The sequence below is a fragment of the Sardina pilchardus genome, chromosome 12 (genome assembly GCF_963854185.1).
Source record: "Sardina pilchardus chromosome 12, fSarPil1.1, whole genome shotgun sequence".
Taxonomy (NCBI): domain Eukaryota; kingdom Metazoa; phylum Chordata; class Actinopteri; order Clupeiformes; family Clupeidae; genus Sardina; species Sardina pilchardus.
The window spans coordinates 33,307,558-33,324,265 of NC_085005.1; the positions used below are offsets into that span (position 1 = coordinate 33,307,558).

Here is a 16,708-nt window from a genome sequence, read left to right on the forward strand (position 1 = left end):
ACACACACACACACACACACACACACACACACACACACACACACACACACACACACACACACACACACACACACACACACACACACACACACACACACAAAAAACCTCGTCATCAACAAAGAGACGTCCAGAGACCTCTGTATAATGTCCAACACAGGTTACCTAGTTAGACATACATAGCGGACCTAGTTTGCACATTGTGCAGTCGTCCAGAATTGGTCTTGGAATGACGGACGCAATAAAGACATGATCTGCACGTCCACCAAACGTCTAAAGTTCAGTGGGTGCTGGGGTGGACTGTCACTCACCTCTGCTTGGGTGTAGTCCGTACTCATCTATGCTGGGGTTGACCTTGTAACTGTACCTCCATGCCTCTGCGTAGTACTCCGTAGCGTCTCTGTATGAGTGTTCACCTTCAGGGAAGTAGCTCAGGTATTCCAGCATTTTACCGTGAGACTGAGAGAAGGATAAAACACACACACACCCACACACCCACATATATATAAATATATACACACACACACTTAAATTAAGACAATGTTGGTAGGCCTACATAAGGCCTGTTGTGGTGAAAGCCTACAAAAACATGGTCGGGTGGATTCTGTACTCATCTATGCTTGGGTTAACCTTCTGTGCATCCGTGCCTCTGCGTACTAGCACTCAATAGTGTCTCTGTACGAGTGCTCACCTTCAGAGATGTAGCTCAGGTACTCTCACAGGTAGACCAACTGTGGTGTGGGCCAACAAAAACATCTTGTTATAACTTTCATTGTTGTTTCATTCAAGTTTTCAAGTTGTTTGCCTACTAGTTATGAAATATGCATAGCATAGAAATCTGCTGTGCTGCTAATGTGAAAATGTGAGGCAGTACAAAACAGTGCAAGATGCAAGCTCCTTACCAAGGGCCTACTGGGACTAGGACCGGAAGTTGGGGGTAGGAGGACAACACATCTGACCTTGCAACTTGTTTCTGAAAGAAAAATAATCTCCAAATACAAAATACTCAGTTCAAATCCATTCATAAACATACACGGTATCTGGCAATGCCAAAAGTACACCTCCAAATCAATAGGGGCGAGTTAGCTAATCGAGCTAGCTAGCAGAGCAAGCTACTTTGCATTTATTTGCATTGATGTAAATTAAACCGCTACAGTTTACAGTGGCGTTCGGAGTCAACAACGACAATTTGTTTTGTTCTGTTTTTTTTTTTGCCATAACTTCATCATTGTGGACGTCTAAATGCCTAATTTCCCTTGCTTGTTTGACTGTTCTACTTACAGTGGTGGACAGGTGGACGCATGGTGGGTGGACGCATAGGACTGCTCCTTAGACCGTCGCATACAATGACGCGTTACGCGTAGCACAACACATTGTGCAAAAATATCAATCTTAATGAAAAAGTACAGTCTTCATATTTTATATCCTTGCTCAAAATTGGAAAAGAATCAGCACACATGTCTGAGTGAAGGAAACACGAGTAGCCTACATTGAAACACATCACTTCCCAGAATGCATCTATTTTCCGAACGTGTGTCATTACAGTCAGGAACAACCTCGAACTTCCTAACTACGGTGGCCGGCATATAACAAAACTAGAATAGTGCAATTCCTAATCACTACGGTGGCCAGCAGATCAGAACGACTTCAATACATAACAGAAAACTTAATGTCGAGTTGACGTCTGATCAGCCAAAGTGAACAACAAAAATATAATAAAGTGAAGTTTATTTACTTTCTAAACAATAGGCTACCATAAACCTACAGGCCACGTTTAAACCACGCCAATTTGGAGAGCGCAAGTTTTGAAACAACCCGTGAGGTGACCACGGGAATAAAAGCCATTCAATTGCACTGTTGTTACCTCTGTGGTCCGTCCACGGATTTGTAGTGATTCCGATGCAGTTAAGGAATCTGTGGGTGGACCACGGATGCTGCTTGCCATTAACATACATAGAAATTAATTCCGTGAGCCCAACACAGAATTTAAGGCAAATCCGTGAAACTGGCACAGATTTTTAGTTAAGGGTCCGTGTACATTTCACAGAATTCTGTGAGACCAGGCTGTGCAGGCAGATACTAATCATCCAAATGGCACTGTTGCCATCTAGCGGTTCGGATCGCTAGTACAGTCTGTTTACAAGCCTGAAACGCTGCCAGATCGTTCCCAAGCCCACCCATGAGCCCTCCCCATTGAAAAATTCAATTGACGTCTAAAGACGTCAGTGGCAGTCAACGTATGGGTCTAAATTGACGTTTAAAGACGTCAATGGCAGTGAATGAGTTAAGGCAATCAAAATATTGAAAACATTTCCTGAATGTTTCCATTTTCACAAATAGCTTCTTTTCCTAAAGGGACATTAACAACAAATAATTTTAATCATTGATAAAATCATTAAAAAACTCTAAATGTTGTTTCTTTGTTTCACAGCTTTTGTGATCTTAGTGTAGGTTAAACTTTTGATCTCAAGTGTATGTGCATGTGCCTGTGGCCTGATTGGATAGAGAGTTTAAAATGGAAATTGTTCTTGAGTTCTTCACGTGTACTCCATAGAATCCTGGCTATTATGACATCATGGCGGAGGATGTGTCTGTTTGGCATGTTCCCAACAACAGGCTACTGAACCAATGGAGACTTGCTTCCATCCTACGATACCACACGCAGACAAGCTTTCTTACACACTATGGAGGAAACCTCTATCAACTCTACCAGGTGCATGAAACAGTAATGTTCTCACATGCGAAGACATTACAATAATATGTTAACAACATATTACATATTATAAATAATGTGATACTATATAATACAAAAATATCATAAAAATAGTTATGTTGTTTAAAAATAGCATGAACTGAATGCCTCTTTTCCATTTTTCATGCTTGTTAGCGCTACCCAGTGAGGTATAATGGTGGATTCTGCCCTGGAGATAATGGGCCATCTATCCCTGTGGTGTACGATTATGGAAATGCTGACACCACGAGAAACCTTTACGGGCCAGTTTCAAGAAGTACGTTCAAGGAAACACAAACATTTCATGCAGCAAGTTATGAAAATGCAGAATGATAAATGTTTCAATGTGGATTGTTAATCAGTTGTATATTTGCAGCCTTATTCATTCCTGGCTACATCACCTTCCGAGTGTTCAACTTTGAGAGGGCAGCAATGGCCTTGTGCTCTGGAGTCAAGCCTACGGCCTGCCACACTGAACACGTAAGAGTGACCACAACACTACTGAACACATCAGAATGACCACAACACTATTATAATACTGAACACGTCATAGTGACCACAACACTATTATAATACTGAACATGTAAGAGTGACCACAACACTATTATAATACTGAACACGTCAGAGTGACCACAACACTACTGAACACATCAGAATGACCACAACACTATTATAATACTGAACATGTAAGAGTGACCACAACACTATTATAACACTGAACACGTAAGAGTGACCACAACACTATTATAACACTGAACACGTAAGAGTGACCACAACACTATTATAACACTGAACACGTAAGAGTGACCACAACACTATTATAACACTGAACACGTAAGAGTGACCACAACACTATTATAATACTGAACATGTAAGAGTGACCACAACACTATTATAACACTGAACACGTAAGAGTGACCACAACACTATTATAATACTGAACATGTAAGAGTGACCACAACACTATTATAATACTGAACACGTCAGAGTGACCACAACACTACTGAACACATCAGAATGACCACAACACTATTATAATACTGAACATGTAAGAGTGACCACAACACTATTATAACACTGAACACGTAAGAGTGACCACAACACTATTATAACACTGAACACGTAAGAGTGACCACAACACTATTATAACACTGAACACGTAAGAGTGACCACAACACTATTATACTGAACACGTAAGAGTGACCACAACACTATTATAATACTGAACACGTAAGAGTGACCACAACACTATTATAACACTGAACACGTAAGAGTGACCACAACACTATTATAACACTGAACACGTAAGAGTGACCACAACACTATTATAACACTGAACATGTAAGAGTGACCACAATACTATTATAATGAACACGTAAGAGTGACCACAACACTATTATAATACTGAACACGTAAGAGTGACCACAACACTATTATAATACTGAACACGTAAGAGTGACCACAACACTATTACTGAACAGGTAAGAGTGACCACAACACTATTATACTGAACACGTCAGAATGACCACAACACTATTATAACACTGAACACGTCAGAGTGACCACAACACTATTATAATACTGAACACGTAAGAGTGACCATAACACTATTATAATACTGAACAGGTAAGAGTGACCACAACACTATTATACTGAACACGTCAGAATGACCACAACACTATTATAATGAACACATAAGAGTGACCACAACACTATTATAACACTGAACACGTAAGAGTGACCACAACACTATTATAACACTGAACACGTAAGAGTGACCACAACACTATTATAATACTGAACACGTAAGAGTGACCACAACACTATTACTGAACAGGTAAGAGTGACCACAACACTATAATACTGAACACGTCAGAATGACCACAACACTATTATAACACTGAACACGTCAGAGTGACCACAACACTATTATAATACTGAACACGTAAGAGTGACCATAACACTATTATAATACTGAACAGGTAAGAGTGACCACAACACTATTATACTGAACACGTCAGTTTATGACCACAACACTATTATAATGAACACATAAGAGTGACCACAACACTATTATAATACTGAACACGTAAGAGTGACCACAACACTATTATAATACTGAACACGTAAGAGTGACCACAACACTATTATAATACTGAACACGTAAGAGTGACCACAACACTATTATAACACTGAACACGTCAGAGTGACCACAACACTATTATAATACTGAACACGTAAGAGTGACCACAACACTATTATAATGCTGAACACGTAAGAGTGACCACAACACTATTCTAATACTGAACACGTAAGAGTGACCACAATACTATTCTACTGAACATGTAAGAGTGACCACAGCACTATTTTAATACTGAACAGGTAAGAGTGACCACAACACTATTATAATACTGAACATGTAAGAGTGACCACAACACTATTCTACTGAACACGTAAGAGTGACCACAACACTATTATAACACTGAACACGTAAGAGTGACCACAACACTATTATAATACTGAACACGTAAGAGTGACCACAACACTATTATAATACTGAACAGGTAAGAGTGACCACAACACTATTATAATACTGAACACATCAGAATGACCACAACACTACTGAACAGGTAAGAGTGACCACAACACTATTATAATACTGAACACGTAAGAGTGACCACAACACTATTATAATACTGAACACGTAAGAGTGACCACAACACTATTATAATACTGAACACGTAAGAGTGACCACAACACTATTATAATACTGAACACGTACGAGTGACCTCAACACTATTACTGAACACGTAAGAGTGACCACAACACTATTATAATACTGAATACGTAAGAGTGACCACAACACTATTTTAATACTGAACACGTAAGAGTGACCACAACACTATTATAATACTGAACACGTAAGAGTGACCACAACACTATTATAATACTGAACACGTAAGAGTGACCACAACACTATTATAATGCTGAACACGTAAGAGTGACCACAACACTATTTTAATACTGAACACGTAACAGTGACCACAACACTGCACTGGCCGACTCTACATGTCAAGTCGGTCAAAACTGGCCAATATTAGCCCCGACGCCGACGACAACTGCCGACTGCACGGGACACACCAAACAGACTCGAGTCACCGACCGCCCCCGACTGCCCGACGCCCGATTATCGGGTTGGTGTGTTCAGGCCTTAACAGTATTGTGTCCGTGCATTTCATGTCATGGCAATGTGCAGTAAGTGCAGTTCATTCTCCTGTGCAGTTCTGCATTGGTGGTGGAGGCCATTTCCCTGAAGGAGCGCCTCGTCAGTGTGGCGACTTCACCAGCTTTGACTGGAACGGTTATGGGACTAATGTTGGCGCGAGCGCCTCTCGGCAGATCACCGAGGCTGCAGTGCTGCTCTTCTACCGCTGAACTGACCACACATGGCCTTGGCCAAACACAATGGATGGAAACAAGCAATACATGGGAATAAATGGGATCGATGGTAAGGGTGTGTGGAATACGTTTCTTAGTTTTCTGATTTTCTGTCCTGAATTTCCATCATTATAATCAAACTCTGTTGTCTGAGGTGAAATGTTCACAATTGTGCATTATATAGATAGGACTCTAGCTGGTTTGATTGTGTGGTGTTTGCAACACTGAACTATGTGAGGGTGGGACTGAACTTGCAACAGGGCACTTTTCAATGAAATTCATATGAAGATACACAAATAAAACTGAAAATGCACACCAAACTTTTTATTGAATTCAACTTAAATTGAATTGTGTTCCTGTAGATTCATGAGGGTACTTACTGCTTGAAGTAAAAGGCCTCACGACGTGCAACAGGTAAAAGTTTACTGTGAAGCGAGCACAGAGTTAATGATGACAGAAAGACTATTCAGTTTCATTTAAAACAAAAAAATAATGCAAAATTATTTCATTTACAAAATGTATAATGTGAAATGTGTTTCATGTAAGAAAAGACATAATGTGAAATATGTTTGATTTTAAAAAATACATATAAAGTGAAATCCCAGATATTCTGGCACAGATAATCGAGTGGGCGAAGCAAATCCATTCTCTATCAGTGTGGCCGAGCCGAGACGAGCTGTGTGTGGTGGCGCCCCCTCTGGCTAGCCTGCTGAACTGCAGACTCAGGCACACTGGCCATGTAGCGCCCCCTCTGGCTAACATGCTGAACTGCTGGTAGAGACACACTGGTCATCGAGCGCCCCCTCTTGGCAACTCCACGGAACTGCAGACTCAGACACACTGTTAAGGCCTAGGGTAGCCTGAAATTAAAGGGGTGGACTGGACAAAGGCGTGTACGATGCAATGAAAACTCACATTTATTTAACAATAATAACGTTGCTCTGAGAAACGAATCCAAGTCAGCTGGGAGAAGATCAGTAATCAGTCGTGTCAGGGGTGTTTAGTTGCGTGGAATGTGCTGTGTGCCTGTTGAACGTAATTTTAAAGGTGAGCAGAGACAAACAATAAAGGCCTGAACACACCAACCCGACCGGCCGACCATCGGCAGAAAAGCAGTCGGACTATCAATCGGGCTCTCGTCTCCCCTGGTCGGTCAAAAAAGTGCCACTGAACACACCGAGGCGACGTCGACGCCAATTGTATGTTCTGCGCGTGCGTGAACTGCGATACATTACCAATAACTGCAGGCTTCAGAGTAGTGTTGCCACCTGTCCCTGTTTCACCTGATTGTCCCGGTTTTTAATGGTCTGTCCAGGGGAAAAAAATATTCTTCCGGGACACTGAATGTCCCGGTTTTTCTAGGTTGTTCAAGCTACGGACCGTGTGCCACGCACTTTAATGCGGACCGCCGATTAGGCAGCGCTTCTCATTGAGCATATGAACACGCAGGGGCACGTTCGGCTTCCGATATTGACGCCAGGGGGCTTGACCAAGCGTCCTCGTTCGACGAGTTGGGTGTGAGACTGTGTTGCAACACCGGAGCATGCATTCGTTTATCATAGATCTGGCCCGCCACACTTAGGTTATCATTGGCTGTTAGCTGTTTCTTTCCAGCAACGACGTTATGGTTAACATTAGCCTACTGCAAACTGCTTTACACTCTTCTTAGAGAACGTTTACAATGTCAATATCAAAACACCATGTTAGAGATGATACTCTTTGGAATCTCTATTGCAGCAAATCTAATTTGCGTTGTTACTCATAACGTTATTAATCGTTTTAGCGTGCACGAAAGGGAGAGAGAGCGCCAGCTCATTGTTGATAACTGATGTCTAATTTGTATAAGAAACGTAAGAAAAATGTGAAGAGCAGTTGCACTGTGAGCATTTATAAACTTTGAGAGCCACTGAGCCGGCAAGAGTCTTAAAGTAACAGTGCACCATTTATAAATGAATTTAACAGCATCATAATAACCGTATTAAACAAAATTACTATTCATATAGCCTCTCTCTCTCTCTGTATATATATATATATAGCTCTCTCTCTATAATAAGATATAGCTCTCTCTCTAATATAAGATATTATTCATTTTCAAGACCCAATGTGGCCCTTGAGCCAAAAAGTTTGGACACCCCTGTTCTATATGATGCGTTAAATCCACCTTTTACTTGTGCCCACTAAATCAGCCAAGATAATAATGATTAGACATATTATGGAAAGCAACTAACTCAACAAATCACTAGCAGATGAATAGTATTACAATTATATTATAAAAACAAAATAATATAATATATAGCCAATAATAATTGTATAGTAATAATGTTAGTAAACACATCTGTTTCGCTGTAGTGAGGCAATTTATGTCATGGGTTAGATGTATGAAGGTCGCCGCTGCTTATAAGTAAAAGGCTTGATTGGGTTGCCAAAATGTCCAGGATTTTGGTCAGACACAGGTGGCAACCCTACTTCAGAGTCAGCCGAGCCGAGTAGATATCATGCAGGATTCGCGGAACCAATTGCCACTAGTTTTCGGACTTCTCTGATTAAGCAATAAGAAGATATAAATATAATTATATAGTGTGTATTATTTTATTGCCATTGCTTGTGTGTGAGGCCAACGAAACACTCTCTTGGGCACGGAATAAATGAATTTTCGCCCGCTAACCTAGCTAGCTTGCTAGCTAATATTAGCACAGTAAACGAAAAGTGAATAACCTGAAATAACACGTTCAGAAACTTAGTTTTAGCAAAAATATGTTAGGAAGGTTTATCAAAATGAGTTTGAAACTTACATCGCTGAATGTAAGGCTAATGATTAGTTTTTAAACTAAGTCCTCTGCTACCTAGATGTTACGAAGGGTTAGGACTCAACCAATCAGATTGGTAATTGAGACCGACGGCCACTGGCCGACTCTACATGTCAAGTCGGCCAAAACTGGCCAAAATTAGCCCCGACGCCGACGCCGACTGGCTGGAAAGATATAGAAAAAACGTATACTGCCAGCATGTGTTTTATATACAAAACTTGTATGATTTACTCTTGAAAGTGGCCCCTTTCTCGTTTTCCTCATACAACGTCATATACAGTATAGTCCTTACAGGTTACAATGTTTTATATGTTTCAGGTTACACAGATTTAGCAAGGATCTTATAATGGTTTCACTGTCATATAAAAATCGTTTTTCTATATCTTTTCCATATGGGTAATCATACAGTACAGTGCAGCTGGGACTGTTATCAACCATGCAGCCACATAGGGTGCCTCTCAACATCTCTCCTCGATCCTCGAGGGGCGTTCCCACTGATCTATAACTAACACTAGAGACTATCCCACTGTTGCCGCCCCATCATTCTTTATGTAGATCAGTGAGGATCGAGGCCCAAGGAGGGAGGGAGGATGCATAAAAGCCCAAATGAGCACCCATTGCAGAGAATGTCTAATAAGGGGAGAACTGCCACTGTCGTTATACTTCCGGATTTGAAATGATTGCAGTTCCACACTGGTTCCATATGAGGACGCTCACATTTGGAGTGCAGAATGAATGGAGGTCTATGGAGCAATACCCCTCAAAATCCACTTTTCTCAGAATATAAATTTTCGTCAATTAATTTGAATGTTGTTTTCGAAAGGGGATGCAAAGAAATTACGCATTGCGTTGTGTTTGATTTTTTAGAGTCACTTATTTGCTTTAAAACGTCTTTTAAAATGTAAATGACGTCATACACTCAAGCTTCATTAGCAGAATACTAGCGTGGTATGGGCAACAACTCAACCTGTAAGAAATTGGAAGGACTTAAGTACTCGTTCATTCAACTTTCACCTATAACCATGTTGAACTTACGAAAACTACAATCAAATCTGAGATTTCTCAACGACAACTGGGTGAAAGAGCTAAATTTAGCCGTCTAGCTCCATAGACTCCCATTCATTCTGCACTCAGGCGATCGCCCCCAGTGGAATTCTGGTGGAACTGCAACCAAAAGTCGTTACAATGGTGGCAAGGCTCTCCGTAGACGGGCTCTGACCCATTGTCTATTCTGGGCTGGGAGGAGGCCGAGAGGAAGAGCACCCCACTGCAGAGGTGTCCCCCAGGTCCTCCAGAGCATCGTCCACAGCGTCCTGCATGTGCTGAACCGCTGTGAGCAGCAGGATGTCCGTGTTGCAGTTCACCGCATGCTCAGAGCTGTAGTTCTTCAAGGGGAACACGCAGGACAGAGACATCCCAAGCAGCTCCGCAGCCTTCTGCATCTGGACACATTACACACGCTCATGGTTAATCTCAATCAGATTACAGCTACTCAAATGTAATCTCAACCAGATTATAACTGCTCACGGTTAATCTAAAACAGATTACAGCTACTCAAGATTAATCTCAACCAGATTATAGCTACTCACGGTTAATCTAAACCAGATTACAGATGCTCAAGGTTCATTTTAACCAGATTATAGCAGCTCATGGTTAAAGGTGATTATCATACCCTACCTTTACTGTAATCTAAACCAGATTACAGTTCATGGTCAATCTAATGATAATAGTTCATCTGAACCAGATTACTGGGGTTTATTGTTGAACATATTATAGCTGTTTATGGTTAACATAAACCAGATTCCATGTGCACATTGTTATTCTAAACCAGATTTCACACACACACACACACACACACACACACACACACACACACACACACACACACACACACACACAAACACACAACTATTCAGATATAAGCCACACATTATGTTCATCCCAGGTGAATTCTGTAAGTAAAAACAGAAAGCAGGGATATTGGTTAGCAAATAGCTGGGTTAGTGTAGACTCAAGCTATTTTTCCTGATGAATTCTCTAAAATGTTTTGTTTTCATGGACTCCGAGTTTACCTTAGTGTGTCCATGGACTCCGAGTTTGCCTTAGTGTGTCCAGCATTTGCGTGCATATTTTCAGCAGTGACTTGTACCCCCTCCTGTACTGTGCAGCTGATAGCATTAGCATATTAGTATATGCAGCTGATAGCATTAGCATATGTGGCTGATAGCATTAGTATATGAGGCTGATAGCATTAGCATATGTGGCTGATAGCTTAGTATATGAGGCTGATAGCATTAGCATATGTGGCTGATAGCTTAGTATATGAGGCTGATAGCATTAGCATATGTGGCTGATAGCTTAGTATATGAGGCTGATAGCATTAGCATATGTGGTTGATAGCTTAGTATATGAGGCTGATAGCATTAGCATATGTGGCTGATAGCTTAGTATATGAGGCTGATAGCATTAGCATATGTGGCTGATAGCATTAGTATATGAGGCTGATAGCATTAGCAGTGACCCTTACCCTCTCCTGTACTATACGGCTGGTGTAGACATGGCAGACATCCTCCTTGACAGCATGGCACACTTGGTCCACGTGCGTGAGTAGAATCACCTGGGGAATATCTGCAAGGAGAAACAAGAATGTATTAGAGATAACCTACATTACTGCACACCTAAATCACACCAAGATTATGATTATGATTATTATTAGTAGTAGTAGTAGTAGTTATTATTAGTAGTATACATAGACAAACTGAAAACAGCTATCTGATGTATGCATGTTTATAGCTACAGCTAATAGGCACTTTGAGGCTTTCAGGCACTTTGAGGCAGTCTGCTATACTTTGAGATTTTTAAGTTTTTCATCTAACTAAAAACATATTTCTTATATCTAGCTAAGACTTTTGAAATCGGAACTTTGAAAACAAAGGTGTTGGCAACATAAAAGAAAGAAGAACGTTCAAAAATGTTAGGTAGCTTTACTACAAATTGGAAAAAAGTCAGACTAAATGTGTCACTTAGTGAGTGGCTCTTTGCAAATTAAGGTGAATGGGCTTTTTGAATGGGCCTGTTGCAGGTGAGAGGACTGAAATCCTAGGATTTTCTTTTATTGTCGTTACAAAGTGCCATTAATACATGAGGACATTAACTCGCAGAGCACCACATGTCTATTTGGAACAGTTTTTCAAATCCCCAGGGAGGGGATTTAGTCTTAAGGGTGTTAAAAATCAGAACAGATCAACACAGTACTAAAGCCATGATGTGGCGTTGCCGAGGTAGATATTTCACTGGATCCAAGGTGGCAAAACAGACTAATTACTCTGTTCAGCAGCATTACCAGATGAGTAGTTAAGTCACCGTAGAACAGAGTGTGATTAAAATACACTGATAATCCCCCCATACGTTCCCGTTTTAAAATTGATCATCGGTTCATGTGGACATTTCTGCCCACAGGCAAAGACCCTTAAGGTGTTTCCCTTCAGCAACCAACAGTCTGTTGCTGCGTGACTGCCTCCTAGTGGCCACGTGGTGCCGTCTCAGTGCAGGGCTGATGGAGGGGACTCACTCAGGGCAGAGATGGCTGCGTGGAGCTTCCTGTATGTCTTCTGCTGCGTCGCTGAACAGTCCGTCACCTCCGACGCACTCAGACAGAACGCCACGCAGTGGATCCGGTCCCGCATCTTGGGCTCGGCTCTGTAGCACGGGTCTGTAGGACTAATGGGGCTCTCAAACCCAAACTGGGAGCAGAACAGAGACGGGACAGTCTGGTCAGACATTTAGATATACACACTATTTGTTCCTTCGTATATTTAGATATACACACTATTTGTTCCTTCGTATATTTAGATATACACACTATTTGTTCCTGTGTATATTTAGATATACACACTATTTGTTCCTGTGTATATTTAGATATACACACTATTTGTTCCTTCGTATATTTAGATATACACACTATTTGTTCCTTTGTATATTTAGATATACACACTATTTGTTCCTTCGTATATTTAGATATACACACTATTTGTTCCTTCGTATATTTAGATATACACACTATTTGTTCCTTATATAGATATAAACACTGTTTGTTTTTTCATATATTTAAGTGCATATTAGACACCGTTTGTTCCCTGGTGTATTTCAGGTGCAGAGCACCTTGTATCCATCGGAGACATGGCCGTTGAGGACAGCCAGGGTGTCTGAGTAGGACAGGCCCTCTGAGTCTGAGTCGCCCACCGAGGGCATGTCACACAGCGTCAGTGAGGTGGGCGTTCCACCTCTCTCCACTCGGACGGGGTAGGACTTCAGCTGAGCAGGAAAACAATCAAAAGGGTCAAGGGTCAAGGGTCAGACATTATGGAACAAAGGCAGTAACGGTGGTTAAGATATCAAGAGATGGAAACTCTATGGGAAACGGATCCAAAGCAAAATGGGGACACGCCGGGGAGGGACAGCAAAGGAGAGATAACGGACTCATGGAGGCAGTCCTTGCTGCTGATAACAACGCACTCAGAGTTACCCTAACCCCATCCTACTGACCTCTCAGTTACCCTAACCCCATCCTAATGACCTCTCAGTTACCCTAACCCCATCCTACTGACCTCTCAGTTACCCTAACCCCATCCTAATGACCTCTCAGATACCCTAACCCCATCCTAATGACCTCTCAGTTACCCTAACCCCATCCTAATGACCTCTCAGTTACCCTAACCCCATCCTACTGACCTCTCAGTTAACCCCATCCTACTGACCTCTCAGTTAACCCCATCCTAATGGCCTCTCAGTTACCCTAACCCCATCCTACTGACCTCTCAGTTAACCCCATCCTACTGACCTCTCAGTTAACCCCATCCTAATGGCCTCTCAGTTACCCTAACCCCATCCTACTGACCTCTCAGTTAACCCCATCCTACTGACCTCTCAGTTAACCCCATCCTAATGGCCTCTCAGTTACCCTAACCCCATCCTACTGACCTCTCAGTTAACCCCATCCTACTGACCTCTCAGTTAACCCCATCCTACTGACCTCTCAGTTACCCTAACCAGTATCCCCATCCAAACGACCTCTCAGTTACCCTAACCCCATCCTAATGACCTCTCAGTTACCCTAACCCCATCCTAATGACCTCTCAGTTACCCTAACCCCATCCTAATGACCTCTCAGTTAACCCCATCCTACTGACCTCTCAGTTACCCTAACCCCATCCTACTGACCTCTCAGTTACCCTAACCCCATCCTAATGACCTCTCAGTTACCCTAACCCCATCCTAATGACCTCTCAGTTACCCTAACCCCATCCTAATGACCTCTCAGTTAATACACATACACGTATAAGACGTATAAGTAAATCAACTCTAGGGAGGAGAGAGCCCTTGAAGGCCCCCACCTTCACAATTGAGCAATACATCCAGACTGTCAAATAGTGAACCCATTAACAGCTGAAATAGAGACATTAGCCATCTCCAACATAAGTAGGGAGGTAAGTAGGGAGGCCCACAGAGATCTTGACAAAGGTAAGGCCAAAGATCCTTCATTACTGACAAGATAGAGCAACATAATGCATCTCTATGGAAGCAAAATTCAAACAGTTCCTGTCTGCTTAAAGAGGCGTGTCGCAAAGACTTCATAGTGGGATATCGATCTCTGTCAGATTAGGCGCGTTCAAGATGGCTGCGCAGCACAAAAACTGCGCAGGACAAGATGCACGTGGTTAAAAATCTGTCCACGATGGTCTAGATGGGTGTGTTTTCGACTCGGCAGTCGGTATCACATGGCCTCAACTTATCGCGGGAGCAAGGCGTGGCCAGGCAGCTGCGGAGCAACAGAGCAGCCGCTCTGGAGGTACTGCGGAGCGCAGCGGAGCCTTGACCCTGCCTTCATGACGTCAGGTCTTTGCCCTAATTGGCTTTTACATCCCTGACGTATGTGCAGGTGTTTAGGTGCCTCCTCATATCCACAAGGGTCCGTGCCTCGTGATTCGTCACATGGTCAAGTCTAGCCAAGTCTAGACTACGGGAAGTAGAGAGTGTACAACTTCATAGCAGCGTTTGTATCCCCTCCCCTGCTGCCACCGGCAGCTCTCGTTGCTGCAAAAGGTCATTTGGAGTTGAACTTGAACACGCCTGTTGGCAAGCAGTTCAGTTCAAATGTAACGTCACTTTCTAGGTCTGCTTAAAGGGGGATTTCGCCCACCCTCCCCTTTGCGAAAACGTAACGCGGAAATGGTTGAACGTTTGCGCCTTCTCATTCCTCTGTTTCCTTTCACTGTTACCTTCTTATACAGGAAGTAAAATTAAGGTAAGGCCTTTCCCTGTTGCCTTATACAGGAAGTACAATTAAGGTATCATTACCTTCTTTGTGAATCCCTCCGGTGCAGCACCAATAATGGGCAGGTGGATGACTTGTCTGTACATGACAGACCTCATGGAGTTGATGAAGCTGGACTTTCCCGCCCCTGTTGGCCCCAGCAAAAGGACCCTGGCACTGTTCAAAGAGTCGCTCAACACCTTGTGGGACACAACACTCTGCCTGAGCTCCTCTCTTGTACTGCACACATGGACAGATGCAACACAATCAGGCTGTGAAGATAACTTAGTGTGTACTGTGTTCATGCAAACAGTTTGATGTGTGTTGTGTTTAAACTTAATAACAGTTTGGTGTGTTGTGTTTAAACTTAAGAAATATTCTGTAGCCAACCTCTCTTTCCAGACCATCTCTCTCCAGGGATAGAGAAGAATGTCTCCAACATCTAAACGGTTAAACACAAACAAACTCAAATAAACAACCAGACTAGAATGATAAAGTTACAGCATGTTTGTATTGCCTTCGGTTCTCACCATGAACCCGAAACATCTCCACCTCTGTGAGCGATCCATCCCTGTTGGTTATGGACTCCTCTGCCCAGCCTGTGTTGTACACTTCATCAGAGGAGAAATCCACACAGACCCCAAAATCTATTTTCCTCAATTTGAAAGCCTTTCCATATTTGCATGGGTCCACGTCCGCTTCAGCCTTCGATTTATTAGGGATTGAAGTAGCTTGTTGTGATGTCAGATTGAAAAGAAACAATTTCTGATGCTTATTTTGATTCAAATCTCTACCAAGGTAAGCTCCCCTTGCTTCACCCCTCTTCAGATACACGATGATGATAAACTGCCCAACTTTATCAAATCTATCCTTCAGAGTGCTTAAATTAAACCCATGCGTGCTGGCTTGGTAAAGCAGATGCAGCCTGACAGGTTTGGGCAAAAGTTGAAGGAGCTGTCGCTCCATTTCCAGATTCAGTTTGGTGACGATTGATGAGATTGTGGACTCCATGTCGGCTCTCTCCGTATGGTAAAGGTGTGCAGGAGTTAATATCCCTCTCTGCTGTCTCCGTATGGTAAAGGTGTACGAGACTAAATATCCCTCTCAGCTCTCTCCGTAAAGTGTACAATAGTAAATATTCCCCTCAGCAACTCCTCCCCACTGCCAGTGAGAAACGAAAGTTATGTGAGTGCAAAAAGAAACGAAACTGGAGCTCAGCCAATGTTTCTGCAGCTGGATTGTGTTTGGAGACATTTTCATTGAGTCATTTAGGGCAGGCTGCCATGGTGATGTCTGGAAAACTTGAACAGCCAAAAATGTGAAGCTAAGAAAGAAAAGAAAGTAGATATTTATCTGTCTATCAGGCTGCTTAATCTAGCAAATACAGCTGAGTGACAGGAGGAGGAGGAGCCTAGAGCCAGC

The 16,708-nt window shown here is 42.3% G+C and overlaps 2 protein-coding genes and 1 long non-coding RNA gene across 5 annotated transcripts in view; 1 reads left to right on the forward strand and 2 right to left on the reverse strand.

The window, feature by feature from the left end:
* The window catches only part of LOC134097344 (uncharacterized), a 6,286-nt gene extending 4,566 nt beyond the window's left edge, over positions 1–1,720 (reverse strand). Inside the window, exons 1-4 of one of the 2 annotated variants that reach the window (XR_009940911.1) lie at positions 1,279–1,720; positions 900–986; positions 689–728; positions 309–456 (exon numbers count right to left, since the gene is read on the reverse strand). This is a non-coding gene — a long non-coding RNA (uncharacterized LOC134097344). The other variant, XR_009940910.1, reaches the window with a different exon arrangement.
* Positions 1–6,229, forward strand: part of LOC134097342 (intelectin-like) — a 23,858-nt gene extending 17,629 nt beyond the window's left edge. Inside the window, exons 4-7 of the mRNA XM_062550219.1 lie at positions 2,552–2,710; positions 2,885–3,005; positions 3,105–3,208; positions 6,011–6,229. Of these exons, the coding sequence (XP_062406203.1) occupies positions 2,552–2,710; positions 2,885–3,005; positions 3,105–3,208; positions 6,011–6,163 (537 nt within the window). The 3' untranslated portion in view covers positions 6,164–6,229. The remainder of the gene's footprint in view (positions 1–2,551; positions 2,711–2,884; positions 3,006–3,104; positions 3,209–6,010) is intronic.
* A 225-nt stretch (positions 6,230–6,454) lies between these two features.
* LOC134097340 (interferon-induced protein 44-like) lies at positions 6,455–16,423 on the reverse strand. Of its 2 annotated transcripts, XR_009940909.1 has the most exons (8): positions 15,817–16,423; positions 15,677–15,728; positions 15,331–15,526; positions 13,135–13,287; positions 12,545–12,716; positions 11,501–11,601; positions 11,046–11,141; positions 10,839–10,925 (listed from the first exon to the last, which is right to left on the reverse strand). XR_009940909.1 is itself a non-coding variant. In XM_062550218.1 (7 exons), the coding sequence occupies exons 1-7, from the start codon at positions 16,295–16,297 to the stop codon at positions 10,200–10,202; spliced, it is 1,371 nt and encodes a 456-aa protein (XP_062406202.1). In that variant the 5' UTR covers positions 16,298–16,422; the 3' UTR covers positions 6,455–10,199. The 2 variants fall into 2 exon arrangements, 1 of the variants encoding a protein (XP_062406202.1); XM_062550218.1 differs by lacking the exons at positions 10,839–10,925; positions 11,046–11,141 and adding an exon at positions 6,455–10,415 and having other exon boundaries at positions 15,817–16,422.
* Positions 16,424–16,708: the final 285 nt, after the last annotated feature.